This window comes from Cervus canadensis, chromosome 14, assembly GCF_019320065.1.
Source record: "Cervus canadensis isolate Bull #8, Minnesota chromosome 14, ASM1932006v1, whole genome shotgun sequence".
Taxonomy (NCBI): Eukaryota; Metazoa; Chordata; class Mammalia; order Artiodactyla; family Cervidae; genus Cervus; species Cervus canadensis.
The window spans coordinates 8,625,067-8,646,140 of NC_057399.1; the positions used below are offsets into that span (position 1 = coordinate 8,625,067).

Here is a 21,074-nt window from a genome sequence, read left to right on the forward strand (position 1 = left end):
CAGCTTTTCCTCTGTCTTTTCCCTGCCTCAGAGGAACAGCGCTCCATTCCACAGCTAACCTCTCCACTAGTGTCCTTACAGCTGTCCCTTCAAACTCCTCTGGGGCTTTGACCCATCAGTTATCCTTGCTTTCACATGTTTCCAGTCTGACCCTTATCATGAACTGTTTTCCTTTTCCAAAAGCATGATTCTCTCATTCCTAATCTGTGTCTTCTGTCTCTTGAACTATTAACTCATCTCTTTCTTTTCATTCTTAAATTTTTTTCAAAGATGAGTTACTCTTGACTACCCTGAATTTCTCATACTCTGATGGTTCAAATACGTTAACCTCCTAAAAACTTTTACCTCCATTACCCTAAAGAAATTTCTCTCTGCACAGTCACAAAGCGACTTCTTAATTAGCAAATCCGTGGTCTTTTTCCCAACCTTAGTTCCCCACAATTTCTCTGAAGGATGTGACCCTGAACCACCCTGTCCTTCTGCTGTGTCTGTACTTCACGTTGAATCTCCCTGGTTTGATCCTTACATTTCTGATTTCCCTGGCTTTATCTTCTTTTTTTCTTTTCTTTCTCTTTCAAACTGGACTCATGGTTCTATCCTTGAGTCTCTTCTCACTGAAAATTGTCTCCACCATCCTTTGATACTTTGCAATACTGTTTTCTTTGACCTGCAACTGATAAGATTCAGTTGCAGTGCCTTGACTAGTACAGTTTAGTCTTGAGTAGAGCCCAGATTCCGGGCATAGGATTTCCTCTCCAGTTTGTGACCTTTTCCCTTATTTTAAATGCTTCTGTAGGCTTTGTATGTGTGTTCTGTTGTAAACATTATCAGTGTTTTATGAGGATGGTTGTACAGAGTAAATAATGAAGGAACTTCTCCCTTACGCTTTTTGCATTACTATTTTCAGCCATGCAGGCCCCTGACTATTCCTCTAACACTGCAAGCACACGTCATAGCAGAGCGTTTATCCTTACTGTCTGTATCCAAAGGGCTTTGTCCAGGTATCACCTCAGTTACTGGAAACAATCTGGGGTCAAAAACAGCCATTTACTGCCAGAACTTCTAATCCAGAGATAACATACTGAATCACAGAAACAGCTAACTAAAATGTCCGTTAAAAAAAATCTGCCTTGTACTAAACTTTTCCTTCAAATGTATGCTTTTCTTGGTGTTGCATAATCTTATAAGTAGGAAAGATGGGAAAGTATATATTTCAAGTTATAGTTCATATGTTGCAAAACAACTGTCGTATTTCCTATGCGTGCTTGCTCAGTCATGTCTAAATCTTTGTGACTCCATGGACTGTAGCCAGCCAGGCTCCTCTGTCCATGGGATTTCCCAGGCAAGAATACTGGAGTAGGTTGCCATTTCTTATTCCAGGGGATCTTCCCAACCCAAGGATCAAACCCGCATCTCTTGCATCTCCTTGGCAGGCAGATTCTTTACCACTGTGCCACCTGGGATACTTTAGACATATTACTGCTATTATTTTTCTTAAAAAATATTATCTCTGTTTCTCTCTTTCTGTTAGAGCTGTCTCAAAACCGGAAAGATACAGTGGAGACAACATCATCTATAAGCCACCAGGGGTAAGTTGCTCTTCTCAGTGTGTGTGATTTAAAATGTAAATATATCTATACTATAATTTGTAGTTTTGTACATGTTAATATTCACAGATTCATAAAGTTTTAGTATTGGAAGGAACCTTAAGACATCATTTTGTGCTAATCCAAACCTTTCAAAGTAAAGATGAAGACACAAGCCTAAAGTCACACAGGCATTTAGTGGCAGAGCTGGGACTAGAGACCCCCTGACCCCCAGGCCTTTCCCACTTCTGTTTCACCTTCAGTCTGGGACTCACATTCAGAACAATGCCTCAGAGGTCTGTGGCCATCACTCTAGCTTGAATGAGACTAGCCAGACTCCCACGTCTCCTGGGATATAAGTTCACCCGGTACTTGCCAGATGCTAAGGAGTGCTAGGTTGTTTTTAACCCTTGGTAAGAAGTTAAGTCTATCTAAACTTAGAAGTAGCTGCTTAGGCCCATGTGATGGTAACCACAAATAAGAAAGGCAAAACTCACAGTTATTATTACCCCAAATTGACCTAACAGTCTGAAAAAGCTGGCTTAAAACTCAGCATTCAAAAAGCTAAGATCATGGCATCTGGTCCCACCATTTTGTGGCAAATAGATGGGGGAAAGCTGGAAGCAGTGACAGATTTTCCTTTCTTGGGCTCCAAAATCACTGTGGACAGTGACTGTCACCATGAAATTAAAAGACGCTTGCTCCTTGGAAGAAAAACTGTGACAAACCTAGAAAATGTATTAAAAAGCAGAGACATCATTTTGCCAACAAAGGTCCATATAGTCAGAGCTGTGGTTTTTCCAGTAGTCATATATGGATGTGAGATTTGGACCATAAAGAAGGCTGAGTGCGGAAGAATTAATGTTTTGAATTGTGGTGCTAGAAACGACTCTTGAGAGTCCCTTGGACAGCAAGGATGGACAGCAAGGAGATCAAACCAGTCAATCCTAAAGGAAATCAGTTCTGACTACTTATTGGAAGGACTGATGCTGAAGCGAAGCTCCAATGCTTTGGCCACCTGATGCAAAGAGCCAATTCATTGAAAAACAGCCTGATGCTGGGAAAGATTGACGACAGGAAGAGAAGGGAATGACAGAGATGAAATGGTTTGATAGCATCACTGACTCACTGGACATGGACTTGAGCGGCCTCTGAGAGATGGTGCAGGACAGGGATGTCTGGCATGCTGCAGTCCACGGGGGTCACAAAAAGACGGACACGACTCAGTGACTGAACAACAGGATACATACACGTATCTGTATAAACCTATACAGACATGTATGTATGTGTAACTGAGTTTGCTACACAGAAGAAATTAACACAAAACTGTAAATCAACTATGTGTGTGAAAGTCGCACAGTCGTGTCCAGCTCTTTGTGACCCAGTGGACTTACTGTCCATGGAATTCTCCAGGCCAGAATACTGGAGTGGGTAGCCTTTCGCTTCTCCAGCGGATCTTCCCAACCTGGGGATCGAACCCGGGTCTCCAGTTATCAGGGAAGCCCATAAATCAACTATACGTCACTAAAATAATACAATCAGCTGCCTCCTTAGGTGTAAAACTCTGCGAAAGTTTGGGAGCTTCTCAGTGCTTTACTTTGTTCATTAGTAAAAATAGCCATGATAATACTAGTACCTGCTCTTTGGGGATGTCTTGACGATTAATTGAGTCAACACATACAAGGTTCTTAAAACACATACAAGGTGATAAAACAATGCTTGGTCACAGTAGTTGGCTTAGGTAATGTTAGCAATTTATCATCATTTTAGGCACTTCATAGGTACTGATTTTGAGTGAATGTGAAAACAGGTAACAGCAGTTAATTTAGAGATAGCCATACCTTAGATTTATATAGTATCATGTATTTTTCAAGACTTTTTCACTGGAAGTCTCCAAATTTTCTTCTGACATTTTTGAAGGGAGAGATAGCTCAATTAAATCATTAGGATAATCCTTCTTTCCCAACACCTGTCGGCTATTGATGAAGACACTGATAAGCATTTACCTGATGCAAATCCAAGGGAAAGCGGAAGGCTTAGGCATCACAGATTAGATAATCAGGTCCCTCATAATCATAGTTAGCAGCTTATTACCATCAGTAGTCCTCTTTCTCAGAAGTTCCATGATTTTTTGCTTCTTTTATATCCCATGTAGATTTTCTGAGCTCATAGATGGCTTTAAGAATGCAGTTTTGCTAGCACAGGTTAGATGTTTACTTTTTTCTTTGTTTTCGTAACAGCATTCTGCTCCAGATATGGTGTACTTGGGATCTATGACAAATTTTGATGGGACTTACAACTGGATTCAAGATAAATGCGTTCCTCTTGTCAGAGAAATAACATTTGAAAATGGAGAGGTATGGCTTTCTAGTGTATGTTGTTATCTTTAACTAAGGTTTCCGAAAGAGCGAGCTTCTACGCATCTTCCTGTTTTAACACAGAGCTTACTGTCGCAGTGAACACACCATAGCTGCTTCCATGATGCAGGCAGTGGTTCCCACGCTGCTGGCCCAGCCCCGCTGTTGGTTTCCTGCAGTAGCAGTGTTTCGTGACCACCTTGAAAATGAGTCTGAAGGTGATTCTGATCCCACCCTTGGTTGAAGATTCTTATTTAAGGAGATTGCTTTAGAAGCAATGTTCTGCAGATTTTAGTTACAATTAATTATATACAGTGAATAATCCTTTGCTTTGAAAAGGTTTTTCTGATTCCTCTCCTAAAAGAATTAAACTGTCTTCTCTTTTCATTGTAAATAATGAAAGCAATTATTATTACCATGTAACTGTCCTCAGTGATCCCATGTGCCTGAAATAAAGCCTATCTCCAATTCTTAACAACTTTCATAAAAACCTAGGAGGTTGGAGGAGCAAATACAAAGAGCTATGTCTGTCTTTAAACAGACATCTCTATTTTTTACTGTATTTGAAACATAGCTTTCATTTCATTTTACTCCTTCACTTTCAAAACCCACAGCCTAAGAATGTAATTTTTTAAAAAAACTTTTTATAAGCTAAAACTTTCAATATGTGTATATGCTTCAAAAGAATTATAAGTGCATAGCTCAGGTATTAAGTATACAACCCAAGAAATTACCACAGAGTACACACTCTCATATAATTCCCACCAAGTCAGAGGCTGGCAGTTCTGTGAAGTCAGTGAGTATTTTAAGGCTTTGCAGCTCACACAGTCTTGTGTTGCCGCTACTCAGCCTGCAGCTTTAGACAGTACATGAGTGAGTGTGGTCGTGTTGCAGGAAAGCTTGCTTGCTTGGTTATTGTCTTAGTTTTTATCAAGTGAACATCCTTTCTACTTTCTCAGTTCCCTGGGCTTCAGGTATGTTTATCTGAAGTAATTAACGTTTTTATTGTAGCAGCTCATTTAGACCTTAGATACTCAGAAAGATCTAGTAACCTGTCACGATTATTCACCTGCTTTGGCAGTTCTTACAGGGTTAGTTTCAAAACCATTGAAAGGTACAGACCTGGAAAAGCTCAAACAATTAAACAGAGGTCTGTCCTTCCTCCCCAACCCTGCCTCTCGTCCTGTAGTGGTTGGCACGTTTAATGACGTTCTTTAGACTCGTTACATTTCATAACCAATTACCCACAGACCCTTTAAAATATGAGGAAAGATTTGTTAACCTGTAAATAGGGTTGTCTTGCTCTCTCTCTCCTGAATTGCTGACTACCTAACTTGTAAAGAATATATTGGTGCAGATGTGGACATGGGTACATTGGAAGCTCTAGTAGGTTGGACTACCAGCTACTGTGTTAATGTATGTAAATTAGTTTAGCAAACTAATTCACGTAGATATTTTCAAACTATTAATTTATTCTCTCTTAACAGTTGTTAGTTCATCTATATTTGTAGGATTTTGTTTAAACAAAAAATTGTGTTTAGTTACAAAATTAGTAATTTTGTTTATTACTAATAAAGTAATATATTTGTTTCTACTTTTAACTTCTTAGCTCTTAAATTTTCTAAAAAGTAACATGCCACATGGAGGCACTGAGAAAATGTTCTGAGAGTTCAGAACAGATTCAGGGTGTCTCTGTGTGTGCATGCACCAGGTGTAATGTAAACATACACATATGTGGTGGGAGTGTTTGTTGATAATGTTGATCCACTGTATATTGATTGAAGACTGACTGCTTTATGGGGGTTTTGTCTCTTGCTCTGTATCACTTTTCAGCTGTTGGAAGGTCTCATGTAAGTGGAGTGGTTTTTGCAATAAGCCTTAGAATAAACCTAAGTTTGCAAATCAGTTAGATTTATTTATTGCTGTACACTCAGTTTTTCAATGTTATCTGTGAAGAGTGTTTATCCTTTCATAAAAATCAGCATTTTGAAAAAGAATAGCGCAGTTCTTCCTTTAGTCAGCTCACTTTTTAGATACCATGGCTTCACCCAGTACTAGGCCACAGGTCAGCCCAGGGTTACCTCAAGCAGTCAGCTCCCACGGCACAGCAGGGCGCAAGGGGCCCTTCTCCGTGGTTCCTTCCTCCGCTGAGGCGTTTATTTACACAGTGGTCTCGTTTTCATGGAATGTTGCAGCTGCTCTATGTTACATGGGCTGAGGATAAAATTGTTCCTACCTGGAAAATAGCTAGAGCTGAATGGAGAGGCCTGATGATTCTCATTGAATACTTCTCTATACAGGAACTGACGGAAGAAGGACTGCCTTTTCTCATACTGTTCCACATGAAAGAAGATACAGAAAGTTTAGAAATATTCCAGAATGAAGTAGCCCGACAATTAATAAGTGAAAAAGGTAGACAGATTAAGGTGTTTATATCCTTCTTTTCTCTGTTTTTTAACTTTCCCTCCTTTCCATTACATTGACATAAGCATATTTGGATTAAAAACTTGTTATTTTAACTCAGCTCCTAAAATTACATGAAAATATGGGGAAGGGAGGTATGAGTAGAGATAATGCAAAGCAGTAGCTTTAGAAAAAAAATAACAATTTTTTTAGCTCTTTAAAATCAAGCAGCATGAAAACTGGGGTCATGGGTGGACAGCGCGTTTTAGGCACGTTCTTCCAGCACCCTGATGCTTATCTAGTCCTTTTCTAATAGTTCCAGAGATACTGCTGAGAGGACTTACACACCCTGATTAACATTTACTGTATTTCTAAATGAAAGTAAGCTGAGTAGTTCTCTGCAGACTTCTCCAAAGCATCAAAAGGGAATGTGAGTTATCACCAGCTTTCCCTCTATAACTGGAGAAGTCAAACAAAACAGACTGAAGGCTTTGTACAGAGCCATGCCCATATCAGTCTCTCTAAATGTTTTGGGGGTTGCCTTAGATTAAAAATCAACCAGCAGGGACTGGAAGGGCATCCTTGATGAAATGAAGATGTTCCCATGCGAACAGACCAGGATAATCTGCAGGGCAAATGACTGCCCAGAAAACTTTAAAATTCACTATTGCATTTCTAAAGAAATGATACTTTCTGCCTTAAGAATTAAAATCCTACCTCTCTAAAGTGTTGTAATATTTAGGTGTTAGTCTTTATGGTCTATATTACTCTAAAGCATGTTGGGAAGTTTTTAGTATATCACTTTTTATGAACTTGCAAACTTATGAAAATATAATGAGGAATATTCTAATCTACTCTCCAAATTCTATTTCTTTTTAAGGTACAATAAACTTTTTACATGCTGACTGTGACAAATTCAGACATCCTCTTCTGCACATACAGAAAACTCCAGCAGATTGCCCGGTAATAGCTATCGACAGCTTTAGGCATATGTATGTGTTTGGAGACTTCAGGGATGTATTGTAAGTATTCATTTTGCTTTTTTAAAATTACTGGTATGTGTCTCAAAAATGAACTTAAAATGATTGTTTGGATATTTTAAATAATCCTATGTTGAAACAGTAATGCTTTGTTATTTGGAAGGAAGAGTTTTTGGTGTTTTTTGAACTCCAGAGTGTAGGATGAGTGACTGGGGGATTCCCCTGGTGGCCCCAGGCTTAGGACTTGATGCTTCCACTGCTGTGGCCTGGGCTCAATTCCTGGTCAGGGAACTAAGGTCCCACGAGCTGAGCACATAGCCAAGGAAAAAAAAAAGAAAATGTTAAATGACGATGAGAATTATGATATATCCCTGTAGAAGTGCCAGCATTAGATGATCTTAAATGCTTGGGGATTAATTTCTGAAAGAAAATTTTTGACCTATGAGAAATATGTTTTGAATTGAATATAGTCTTTGTCAGCACATCAAGGGAGTAAGTAGGTTAAAGAAAATGACTAATATTGGTGCTCATCTTGACTGTGTATCAGGAATGTTAGTGGTATTTAAGACCAGAAGATGGCTGTGACAAGGCGTTTATAAAGGCGTACAGCTAAGAACCTTCCCAAGAACAGATACGCTTTCTGACTCTGTTCCCATAGTGTTAATCAACATAAACCTAGTAACTACCACAGATATTACTGTTTATATCGGCTTTCTGAGATGTTAGATACAACAGTTAAAGTGGAAATGTTTCTTTGTATATGAAAAATTTAAGTAATACAGGTATTCAAAATAGACCTTTTCTTTTCAAAATTAATTTAAACATCACCCATTTTAATGTTTAAAGATTAAATTTCACAGTTCGAGGGTGATTTGAAGTCCTGTTGCAGAATGGATTACCTCACTCACTGCTAGGTATTTTAACCGCGATATGGTTGTCTGATAGGAGAGTCTCAGTGTTCACACAGAGGACGTCTCCAGTGGGGTCCTCCCTCAGGCAAGTCGTGGGGTCGCAGAGTTGGACACGACTGAGCAGCTTCACTTTCAGACAAGTCCCTTCTCTCGTACTTGTTCCTTTACACTTAACACGTGGTTTGTGGTGCACGCTTCCTGATGAGATTGTTACAAAAATGAATGAGCGATGATGGTTGTGTCATGAACCATTACGTACTTAAAAATATTAGTTGTTTTTATTTTACCTCAGCAGTCCCCCTCCTGTCCACTCCTTTTCAGCCCACAGTGTCTGTACTTGTTCCTGCCAACATCGCCTTTCTCCAAGCCCCGTCTCCTCTCCTCCATGAAAAACTTCTCCAGAACATTCGGTCCTACCTCGGGCGTTAACATCTCCAGAAATCTTGAATCAGTGCCCCTCTGCTGAGCCCTGTCAGAGCACTTACCACGTTATAAAACCCAATTGCCTATTCCCAGCTTATCTCCTTTTTCGAGCTGGCTGTGAGTTCTTGGACTGGGCTGAGGATCCAGTCTTAGTAAACTTTTTAGATTATATATAAACCACTGGTTTTATTTTTTGGTTGATATTATACAACTGTCATATAGAAGACCCAGATAAATACTCAGTGAGTTAATATGCTGAGTGGTATTCTTCCGAGTGTAGTAAAGTGAGAACATCTAAGTTGCTGAGCACCGTGTGGGCACCGCCTGCTGTGTTAGACTGAACCGCCTTAGCTGGCCGCGTCTCCGCTTCCTCTTGCTTCACTGGCTCTGCCTCCAGAGGCTGGAAACTCAGCCAGAAGCACCGACCTCTTAGGAGAGGGGGCGGCTGTCGTAGTGGTTGAGTTCACTTCAGGAGCTTCAGGCAGTGACAGTGCTTGGTATTAAAATGCCCTTTTCATGGGTTATTTGCATGGATTTTTATATTTTCCTACCTCTGGTATCTTGGGTTGATTATTTACTTCTTCCTTTCACTGTAAATCTACAGCCCTAGTTACGAAGTCTCAAGTTAGCCGAAGTCAAGAGGATGCTGACTCAGGTTGGGCTTACTAGTCAGAAACCAAACTATGCCCAACTTTGGCTTTTATTCCCAAGAACGTTGTTACACATGAAGGGAAACCTGTGACAAATTTCACCTTGGCTATCTTTTAAGTTTTCTCCTCCAGTTCTGAAGTCAGATTTAAAACACTCTAGCCTTTCCAATCCCATCTTGGTGTCTGTTAGGGTACCCAAACTAAAATCAGTGGTCATACTATTTATCACATGACCCAGTCCCCCTATCCTCCAGCCGCAGTTCACTGGACCAGGAGATGGGCGTGTTACCAAGAAAAGCTAATTTGTCAGCTGGCAGCACTCTCTGCTTGTGCCCTGGTGCAAAAAAACACTGAGTCAATAAAATTCCCCAAAGAAACATGGGAATGGGAAATGATCCTTGCCCATCCTGCAAGTCCTGTGAGCAGGGAGGGAGATCAGAGAAGTGATTATATTTGAAGCTCTGAAACAGATTACTTTTAATTTCTCCCCTAGGTGCCTGGTTTCCCCTCCTAGGCACTGTTTCCTCTAATATTTTTTTAATTATAAGAAGGCACATGCTGTGTGAGCTACAGACTGAGCCTATGTGAATAGATCTTAGTGTTAAAAAATAAAAGACATGCAGCAAAGTGAATCCGACACATTTAATGGCTTGTGTAATTGTTATTGTGCTGCATGGTAATTAAGGCTTAAATGATAAGCCGTTTCCATAAATTACTGTAATTACTATTACTTTTACTTGGTAACTCAGCAGTTCTGGAGTCAGCTGGTGGAAGTATGTGGTGGTAAGGAGAAGGAAAGCAGATTTATGATGCACAGATCCTCCCATGCTAAAGGCAGGCATTGCAGCCTGGTGCGGGGAGCTTCGAACCAGTGTTCTGTTAAAACTGAGGCTTAGCGATGTAACATAACCAGCAAGGCCACACCACTAATCACTGGCAGGGCTAGAAGTCATGGCAGAGTATATTGAACCCCCAAACCTCAAGCTCCTAACACTTGATACCAAAACAGTTACATTTTCAATACATACAAAAGCAGTGTAAGCCTGAATGTGAAAGATGTTTGAAGAGGCACTGTTTGTTAATACCTGAAACTGAATCACACATCTCTGAATCCTTAATTGTTGTTTTATATATATATATAGTTTGACTAGATTGATTTCTTGCCAAACGTAAAGGAAAAGATTTTATATGGAGGTGGAATGGGGGGAAGTTTTGAAGCCTAAGCACATAGGGGTGGGCCTAGGAAACATTCGCCAGCCCTGAGAGAAGAGAATAAATGGTGGGGTCTAGTGTAAAGACTGTTGAAGGGCTTTCTGGAGAAACGTAACTTCTGAAAGTTGTGGCCTGCAGGTCCCCACCATCTGTTCCTTTGCTCAGGGCTTCTTACGTAAGCTCCCACCAGAGCCCCAGGGATGGGAAAAAGCAGCAGGACAGACGTCAGATCACTCCTAGGGAAATGAACAAGCTACTCTAAGGCTAAGGAGTTCCCTAACTCTGGGATCTAGGTCGTTTATTTCAAATCACTGCATCACTGAAAATTATGATCATAATTCCTTAAACCACGCAAGGGGCATGGTTGTGGTGAGGAGATGAGAGGGGCAATGTGAAACAAACTATAGGGGCGGGCATCTCCCTAATTTAGCAGTTTGGTTGCTGCTACGATGAACTAGCCTTGTCTCCTTCAACTTAGAGGGAACAAGCCAGGAACTGAATGAGATGATAAAGAACTTGGAGGGATCGGTAAAAGAAACGTTTACCCTGGTAGCCCTGACAGCCTGGTTTCGTTCTTCGTTATCTAGGAGTTCTTTTTTATTTTTTAACCCAAATCAGGCTTTTCTTGATTGAAAAAAAAACGGCGCTGCGAAATCTTTTCTGTATATACACGTGTGTGTGTGGTTTTGTTTATTTACGGCGGTGCTGGGTCTCCGTCGCTGTGCCGGCTCTGGTCCCGTCATGGTGAGTGGGGCTGCTCCTCACTGCAGGGCCCAGGTTCCCACTGCCGTGGCTTCTCTCGTCGCGAAGCACGGGCTTCAGGGTGTGAGGGCTCCAGAGCACAGGCTCAGTTATTGTCACACGCGGCCTTAGTTGCTTCGAGGAATGTGGGATCTTGGGCCAGGGATCGAACCCATGTCCCCTGCGCTGGCAGGCAGATTCTTCACCCTGAGAATCTTTTTAAAAGGCGAATATTTAGTTTTCGTCATCTCTTGCTATACTGAGTGCTTTGTGGTGGCATTAGTAGATGTTCATTAAATGCTTTTAACTTGCTTTTAGTTTCATCACTTGTTATAAGATTAAGAGTTTGACTATTCTGAATGTATATATCTGGAATATATCCTAATATTTATCAGTTACTCATCTGTCCTATTCTCTACCTCTCCTATTCATCTCTGTAGTTTTAATAGTCTGAATGTGTCTTTCTTATCAGCCACTGGGCTGATACATATACACTGGTCCAGGTCCCTAAATACCATTTTTATATTCCTGTCACATACTTTGTGTACACCTGATCTTGACATGTAGTATTTATAAGTACTTTTTATTTTACAGATCATTGCAATATATTTTTACCTTATTTGCTTTTGCCAGCAAAACAGACAGCAAGCACTGACAGAGCCAGGCACTGTACCAGCCCTACTTTATACTTTTATATGTGTTTTCAGTTAATCTGTAACAAGCTTAGAAGGTGGATATTATTTCTACTTTACAATCAAGAAGCTAAGCTCTGCAAGATTTAGAAACTTCACTCAAGGGGAGTCACTGAAGAGGCAGTGGGGTGCAGGGTCACGCGCACGGACTCGGGCCTGTCTGTGATCCGGTAGTGGGGTGCACCGGTCGCGCGCACAGATCTTGGGCCCCGTCCGTGTGTGATCTGTTAGTTACGTCACCCTGGGCAGTCTCCTAAGACCTTTATGCCTTTCTTCCTCATTGTGAAACAGGCATGATGATAATTTTACCTAGTTAACAGAGTTGTTGTGAGTATTAAGTGAATGTGTATAACTCTTAGAACAGTGTCTGATACATGGCTAGTGTTTAGAAGGCTAGCTATGATTATTATAGGCACTAATATATTTGGATTTAAATCCAAGTCTGTGACTATAAAAACAATTCAGTTAGATAAATGAAGCAGTTGTTCTCAGTTCACATATCAGAAAGCTGAAGCTCAAAGAAGTAAAGTAACTTAAATGACAAGATATAGTGTTTTTACACTGTAATACATTGAATGAGTTCAAACTATTGTATAAGTTGAGTTAAAAAGTAGTAAACTGGAAATAGAACTGCCATATGACCCAGCAATCCCACTCCTGGGCATACACAGTGTCTTTCAGTGGGTGAATGGGTAGACCAGTTGTGGTATATCCACTCAATGGAATGCTATTCAATGAATAAAAGAAAGACATTTTTATGCATGCAACACAGTGGATGAATCTCAAATGCAGGGTGCTAAGTAAAAGAAGCCAGTCTCACGATTTCAAAATCATGACATTCTGGAAAAGACAAATTATGGGAATAGATCAGATCAGCAAGAGTTAAAGGGAAGAGGAAGATAGGAGTGAGTGTTGGAATTGTTCTATTTCCTGTTTGTGTAGGTGGTAACAAGATGCAGTAGGCTTATGTTAAAACTCATATAACTTAAGCCTAAAAAATGAATTCTACTGCATGTAAATTTTTTAATAACAATACTTCTCACCTCATATGCATTTGTCAAAGCTCATTTAAATGACACACTTATGTTTTGTGCATTTCATCATGTCTAAATTTTGCATCACCTAATAAATACTGTAAGCAAACAAAAAAGTGGAGGATGAGAGAGAAACTCTTAGGGGTTCTAATTAGAAAAAGTATACCCTAAGTATGACAGTGTAATCGGATTTATTACAGTAAGGGTCTGTTTATCTCCCTTTTTAGCAGATAACTGTTGTCTGTTTTCTTGACAGTGTGTTGTTGACTCACTGATCGTTACCCAATAACTGGATGATTTCTCGCCACAAAGCTAGATAAGACCTCTCTGTCATCTGTTTTTCTACCACATCAGTTCAGGTTCATCCTCTCTCTCTCGTCTTTGCTCTTGCTCACAGTTCTCCCATATGTTGACAAAGGGGAAAAAAATCAAGTAGGGAAAAAATCTGTTTTGAGTGTACGCTATGAATCTGTTTCACTTAAGATTTAATTATAAATTATTTCTTGACTAGCAGAAGCAATTCACATTGTATTGGTGTGACCATCTTTGAACAATTTTAAATAACAAACTAGCAAGGGCTTCGTCTTAAACATTCTAGATTTGCAGTTCTCTGAGTGTATTTGAGCACTTTGCTGTGGGTGACAGCAGACGTCAGATTAAATCGATATCCTCTCGATGTCTGTGCCTGGCGCTGTGCAGTGTCTTCTGCACCAGAGACCCTTTCAGAGGCTTCTGTCAATACGGCTGCCTGACGGCCGCTTGTATTTGTAAACTGTGCATTTGGCACCTGCTGGCCTCTGTTGCATTGGAGCTAGTGGGGAGCCGAAATGGGTGTACAATGAAGTCACTGGCTGTTAATCTCAGTGGGAGTTATTGAAGAGAAGAAACAGCACTTGCAGGACCTCAGGGGAGGATAAAAAGACAAACTGGTAATATTAACACAAGCCAGGTATACTACCAAAACAGTGATTTAAAAAATCAGTTCTACTGAAGGAAATAAAATGTTTGTAGACCTGCATTTTAATTCATGCAATGGATGGGGGGGAGGGGGAGAGACGGGTTTCTATTTAAAAATATAATGAATTTTAATTGATCTCAGTAGAGGCCAAATCTCTACCAGGATCTCAGCAGAGGACAAACAATTCATATGAGCAGAAATAGAAATTAAAACAATGGGAAAAATGCTTAATTTCTGAAGAGATGGAAATCAAAATGCTGGTGTCTTTTACTTATCAAATTAGCAAAACAGATTTTAATATTAAAGACAGAAGTGCTGGCAAGACCTCAGGGAACAAACAGGGAGACAAGCAGTAGTCAATGCTGATGTTCTGTAACCATGATTTGCCCACTTTGTGTGGAGTTCTCACGCATTAACTCACCACTCCTTCCAAATCAGACACAACTCAGGGGATAGCGGAAGGAAAAGGCTGTGCTCGTGGCCTGCTTAGCTTTGTGCTGCCCGTTTGGCTGCGTGCATCTTTCTGTCCTGCAGATGAGCTCATGCCATAATTGGTAATTACAGGAATGATGTCAAATATACAGTGAGTTATGTGGTTGGAGGGCATCACCGCCTCAATGGACATGAGTTTGAGCAAGCTCCGGGAGTTGGTGATGGACAGGGAGGCCTGGCCTGCTGCTGTCCTTGGGGTCACAAAGAGTCGGACACGACTGAGCAGCTGAACTGATGTTGGTTCATGTTATTTCCCTCAGAATGGTTTGAAGCCACTAAGGAAAGCTTTTTCACCATAAAAGACAATGCCTTTGTCTTTGTGATGTATGAAGACATTTAAAAAAAAAAAAAAAAGGCCACTTTGATGGCCTTGAGAGGTCTTTGCTTTTCACAGTGTTAAGGTAGCCGGTGAAACTGCCTGTGTGGTTTAAGTTGTGAAGAAAGCTCCCCCTCTGTTTAAGAAAAACTTGAAAGAGCTACACCCTGGTTTAGATTATTTTGATAAAATTTGCTATGCTGGCAGTGAATGCCCTGCATCTCAAAAAAACAAAAAGACTGCTAAGCCCCAGGTTAAGCTGTCATCTGGCTGACACAGGGATCAAATGCTGGAGGAGGCTGAAGGGTGCTAATATTTTTGTTCTAGGCTCTTAGTAGTAATCTGGTTACAAACCTACATAGCTATGACTTGTAACCAATTTATTTTTTTCTGTTTCATAGTCTTTGTCGCATTTCCTTTGTCATGAGCGTGTAGAATGGTGGAGAAGCCTCACCTATGTGGAAGCACCATGTCATTCTGAAGTGCTCACCTCAGTCTCTCTTTTCTGTGTGGTTCTCTTTATTTCCCACGGCTTAAAATTCTGCCTTCCAAATACTTTGCCAAATGGATGTGGAGCTTTGTAATATAATCTTCCTTCAATTAATTCAGGACAGACCTACACAGTGTTAAGTGATTAGTCCCTAACATTATTTTTCTCTTGAGCTCCTATTATTTTTAGTGTAATTTTGCAGAACATAAGATTTTGCAGTTATATATATTAAGGAAAATTTATAAATGCCCAACATAAAGGAGTAAGTCTTAGGACACCATCTTGATAGATTCTGAAGCATTTGTTCCAGTAAGCATAGAAAAATTTCTGTAAAACAAGTGTAAGCATTGGAACACAAAACTGAGTGCTAGACATCATGATTTACAAACTGGCCTGTTTGAGATGTACCTGGCCTGGTTGCTACTAGTTATGGTGGGTTGGTGGGATTGTGGGTAAGTTTTCTTAAAAATTGTTTTTAATGTTGTGAAGTTGGTAAAATAGAAATAAGTCCATCTAAATAGTTTAAGCTAAGTTTTTTTTTACTTTGGTTTTAGAATTCCTGGAAAACTCAAGCAGTTTGTATTTGACTTACATTCTGGAAAACTACACAGAGAATTCCATCATGGTCCTGACCCAACTGATACAGCCCCAGGAGAGGTAGGACTCTTGTTTGTTTCTCAATGGGAACTCTTTTTTTTCTTTCTCAATTAGTCTTGAAAAGACTCTGAAGCTCTTGCATAAGCTTTAGTTTCCAGTCCCGAAAATTTTTGTAAAAAAAATTCTGAACAACAACAAAAAATTCTGAACAAACTAGATAATACACAAATTATGTTCATTTAAAAATTTTAAACCTTCAGAAAAGTTTTAAGAATATTACAGTAGTTCCTTGATCATATAAACAAAGGTTGTCTGGTAAGTCCTTGGTGGAAAATGGGCATAAAAGGGTTAAATGCAGTTAGCTTATATAGAAGTAGGAGGTAGGAATTAGAAGCAGGTAGACTAGCAAAGCGGAGAAGGCAATGGCACCCCACTCCAGTACTCTTGCCTGGAGAATCCCATGGACGGAGGAGCCTGGTGGGCTGCAGTCCATGGGGTCGCTGAGTCGGACATGACTGAGCAACTTCACTTTCACTTTTCACTTTCACTCATTGGAGAAGGAAATGGCAACCCACTCCAGTGTTCTTGCCTGGAGAATCCCAGGGACGGGGGAGCCTGGTGGGCTGCCGTCTATGGGGTTGCGCAGAGTCGGACACGACTGAAGCGACTTAGCAGCAGCAGCAGACGACTAGCAAAGAAATCAGAGGATTCAGCAGCAGCAGACGACTAGCAAAGAAATCAGAGGATTGCATGAATTGCTTAAGCCTTCCTCTGTGGCAGAGAGAGTGACCACCACACTCTAAAGGAAATAATGATTTGATATCTTAACAGCCTTCATCACCATGGTATTCATAACGCTCAGAACTTACAGTTTAACACAGCTTTTCCATTTGAGATGTAGAATGCTTGACAACTGTTTACCAATACAATTTTATATTTGCTTGATATACAGATAACATATTTTTAACCTGAGAATTTTCTTCTGTTCCAAGTTACCTTGTAAATTCTGTATAAGTACCTGCTTTGTTAAATACCCCTAAATTTGCATTTTGATGCATTAGTGATTTATATCATGTCTGTTACCATTATACTGAGAGGGAATGATATATACCAGAGATGATATATACCAAAACACTTACTGCATATGCCCAAAAGAACTTCAATCCACTGTTTTTGCCGAAAGAACCACCAAGTATTGAAGAAAAATAAAAACTAAGTGAATTTTTAAGAGTCAAATTAAGTTCAGAGTTACCAGTTACTTTTAGGAATCTGACAACATGCTTTTTTCCTTGCAATCTGAGATCAGATTTTCTTTGATAATTAATCAACTATAGATGCAGGAAAACTTTGTTGGCAGTAACCCAAAGTAGGCCTGCTTAATATTTTATCAGATTAAGAAAAGATGTGGCTTGCCATTATTGTATTATCATGATTTGTTTCAATTTCTATATTAGACACTCAGCTTCTTGTATTTATCTTTGCATACTAATACATAGTAGGCACCAAATACATGTTCATTTCATAGTAATATAGCTTCACATTAATTAAACCAAACATATCTCAGCAAAAAATAACAAATGTATTGGGGAAGGGGAATGTGATAAGTATAAAAAGTGAAGTCTGTGGATACATTGCTTCCCAAGTGCCATTTTATATATATATATATATATATATATATATCGTGTACTACATGTCCTATGTGCCTGTGTAAACTACAGGGAATATTAAAACAATGATAATCACGTTTACTCTTGAGGAGCTCACAGTGTAAATTCTTGTATATCACTCTTGTTTCCACTGGATATTTTTACAGTACTGTTGGTATACAAGTAAAATACTACAGAAATTTCTTCACAGTATTGAAGTGTTTTCCTTCCTTAGGTCAACTAGGTTTTTGTCATTGCTGACGTCCAGATCTCTATCTGCAGAATTGTTGTTTAGTTGCTGAGTTGTGTCCAACTCTTTTGCAACGCCATGGACTGTTGCCTGCCAGGCTACAGGTGCCTTTAATAATCTTAGCAGTTATTTGCAAAATGGAAGGGTTTTTGCCAGCTTAGGATTTTACTGCCTCCACAGAATATTCTAGGAAAGCACCCAGGTGTCGGATGTTCTGTTTCTCCACCACACCTCAGTAACTGTCGTCACATCAACGGTTAATGGCTCTGTGGAAGCCCTGCCTTGGAGAATCTGAGTAAGGGCATTTGAAACAGGGAAAGCAAGATTTCAAACTCAACTCTTGTCTTTGGCACATAGTAGCTACAGTTTACTGATTATTAATAAATAATTATAGGGCAGTTACCATGCATCTAATGCTCCTATTAAAATATAACTGTAAAATATACTGATATAAAAGTGTTCTGTTCTTCCCCATGCAGGAAGTCCAGGATGTAGCAAGCAGCCCTCCTGAGAGCTCCTTCCAGAAGCTGGCGCCCAGTGAGTACAGGTACACTCTGCTGCGGGATCGAGACGAGCTCTAAAAACTTGGAAAAACAATTTGCAAGCCTTTCAAACAGCAGCATCAACTTACATGGTGGAAATAGTAAACCTATATTTTCATAATTCTATGTGTATTTTTATTTTGAATAAACGGAAAGAAGTTTTGGGTTTTTTAATTTTTTTTCTCCCCGACTCAAAATGTATTGTCATTTAAAATAGCCTCTTTTAAAAAAATCTGCTAGGGTTAAAAAAACAAATAAAAATCAGAGGCCTATCTTTACTTTAAATCTGTCCTGTAAAATTTTTATAAATCAAGTAAAAGGTGAGACCGCCAGCTATATACCATTGACTTGCACTCTAGGCTAGGGAGGACTTAGGGGTGTTTCCTGTGTAGTATGTGTTTTTCATTCTTTTCTCTATATATGATCAACTCTGTTGGTATTTTTAGTTCTCACATTTCTCAAAGCTAAAGGAGTATATATTCTGGATGGCTGGGGGGAGGGGGAATAAATTAAAATTTTCACACTGTGTACTGTGTTTTACTGATTAGTTGGATATTGCTTATGAAAATTCCATAGTGGTATTTTTTGGATTCTTAATGTGCAACTTAAACATACTATGAAGAGGAGGAGAGCCATAAGCCAGAACATTTGGCAGGAATTATCCTTATAAATTAAGAAAAAAAATGAAAAGTGTTATTAAATTTCTATGTGTTTGTCTAACAAAGTGGCATATGGATGGCATTTAAAACTTTGAATTATACCTAAATCTGAGGAAAAGGAGATACTAGTGGAACAGATTACCAGTATTGAACTAGATGACTTTTAAGGCTCCTCCTATCATGACACTTAAATTTCCAAAGAGGAAAACCAGCAGAGAAAATGTATTTCAGGAATTCCAACCTTCTTCCATCATGTAGTCTTGTTCTAGTTGTATAGATCAAAAGCAAAGACAATAAGGCACACTTTTTTTCATTGTAAAATTGTTGAGGAGGACCCTGTGTCCTCTAGATTCCCGGATTTCCTAGGCCTGCAGCGTTCAGTCAAATGGGTCCCTGTGCCAGGCCTCAGTACTGCCAGGGAGCAGAACCAGAGGGAGAAGACCCTCGGTGTCATATCAGGAAGCCCAATGCCAGAGGACAGGTTCAAAACTGGCTTTCCCCTGGGCCTGGGTTGGTGCTATAGGCCAAGAGTCATTTTATACTTGGAGTCTAAGTCAATCCCAGTTTGGGGAAAGATTATTTTTAAGCTTAAAAGGCTGACATGTGCCATTATATGTAGTATGTAATATATGTAACATCTTTCAATTCTTTTAAAATAAATATTTATAATAGATATTTAATGATTGTTATTTTTAAAAATCAGCCTAAAATTCTTTGTTATGCATGACTTACCCATCATTTCATTTAGACTAATAAATGTTAATAAGGTAGTATGGGGCATGTTTAATAGAAAATGCTAGAAAAGCAGGACAGAGCTTCCTAAAGTTTGGGCCTTAGTTCTGTTCTCTCCATTGCTTTTAATCAGTAACTTTGAAATCAGAGCTACAGTCTTCAGGTCAGAAGATGAACCAAATGTGAGGCGGTCAGAATGAAAACTTAAAAACATTAAACAAGCAAGCATACAAAACCAAAAGCAGCATCTGCAATTGACTGGAATAAATTTGTAATCCTGTAATTGGCTTTTAAAAAATAGTAAACAGAAGATAACACTTAAGAATTGGGTTGCACAGAACTGGTTTGAGAGTAGTCATGATAAAGGCCCTGAAGAACACATGCTCGGTGTGATCTAAGGTAACACAATATGATCTAAGCGGCTTGTTAAAGTAAGTGGATTTGAGGCTTTATTTATATGGGGGCTTGTCAGACTGCAGCCCTGCCGCGGTCACTGTCTTCTCCAGAGGGTGAAGCCACTGCAGCATGCAGGGATACTAAATTCTATGCCTGTAATCGGGACAGCAACCATCAATAAATGTTTATTGAATGAATGAGATATGCAGTGACATTGGGTAATTTTTATACCTGAAATGCTCAGCGCTCATCAGGATGTGGTGCCCAGTTTTGTAAAGTCACTAACAAGCTCAAGTGCAAAATAGCCGAAATGCATTAGAGAAAGTAAGTTCTTGCTACAGGGCTAGTGCAGGGTTGGGGTGCGGAGGAGGCCTGTGGCTAGGACAGTGGGAAAGTAAGTTGGAGCCGATTGTGTAGTGCCTTGTATGCCAAGCTAAGGAAGAGGTTTTTACTGTATCTTATACCCAGTAGAGATCCATCAACAAATTTAAGCAAGTCAGTATGTTCATAACACTGTAGCAGCGGTCTCAAGATAATTAAATGAGTTCAGTGGAGGAGAAAGAAAGGCAGAGCTAAGACAGAGACACCAGAGATGGAGAGGAACAAATACAAGAGGTCCCATAGGGATCTGTCACCAGCTGGATGTAGAGAGAGAACTTTAGGAATCTACAACTTAAAATTTAGACTTCTTCCCCTTAACCTCAGTGAATCAGAGGATATCCAATCTACTCCAGGCCTCAGGCTCCTCAGCTGTGAAAGAAAGGATGCTAGACTAGACTGAAGAACACAGTCAAGTTGCAAAAAAAACCAAAATTAAAAGCAGGCCCTACTGCTTGTCAGCCCACTACCTTTTCCAGTTGCTTTTTTAAAAATAGTTACAGTAGTGAGGGGGACCATAAAAGGGTGAACTTACTTTAGATGAAATTCTGAACATTTTTTAAAAGTTAAATGAACCTAGAGAAGAAGGCAGAGAATGGGCAACCAAAGCATCTCATGGAGAGCTCTCT

General features: G+C 39.7%; 1 protein-coding gene across 1 annotated transcript in view; it reads left to right on the forward strand.

The window, feature by feature from the left end:
• ERP44 (endoplasmic reticulum protein 44) overlaps positions 1–18,565 on the forward strand; it is a 100,596-nt gene extending 82,031 nt beyond the window's left edge. Inside the window, exons 7-12 of the mRNA XM_043486639.1 lie at positions 1,532–1,589; positions 3,827–3,943; positions 6,244–6,355; positions 7,227–7,368; positions 15,800–15,902; positions 18,218–18,565. Coding sequence (XP_043342574.1) covers positions 1,532–1,589; positions 3,827–3,943; positions 6,244–6,355; positions 7,227–7,368; positions 15,800–15,902; positions 18,218–18,319 — 634 coding nt within the window. The 3' untranslated portion in view covers positions 18,320–18,565. The remainder of the gene's footprint in view (positions 1–1,531; positions 1,590–3,826; positions 3,944–6,243; positions 6,356–7,226; positions 7,369–15,799; positions 15,903–18,217) is intronic.
• Positions 18,566–21,074: the final 2,509 nt, after the last annotated feature.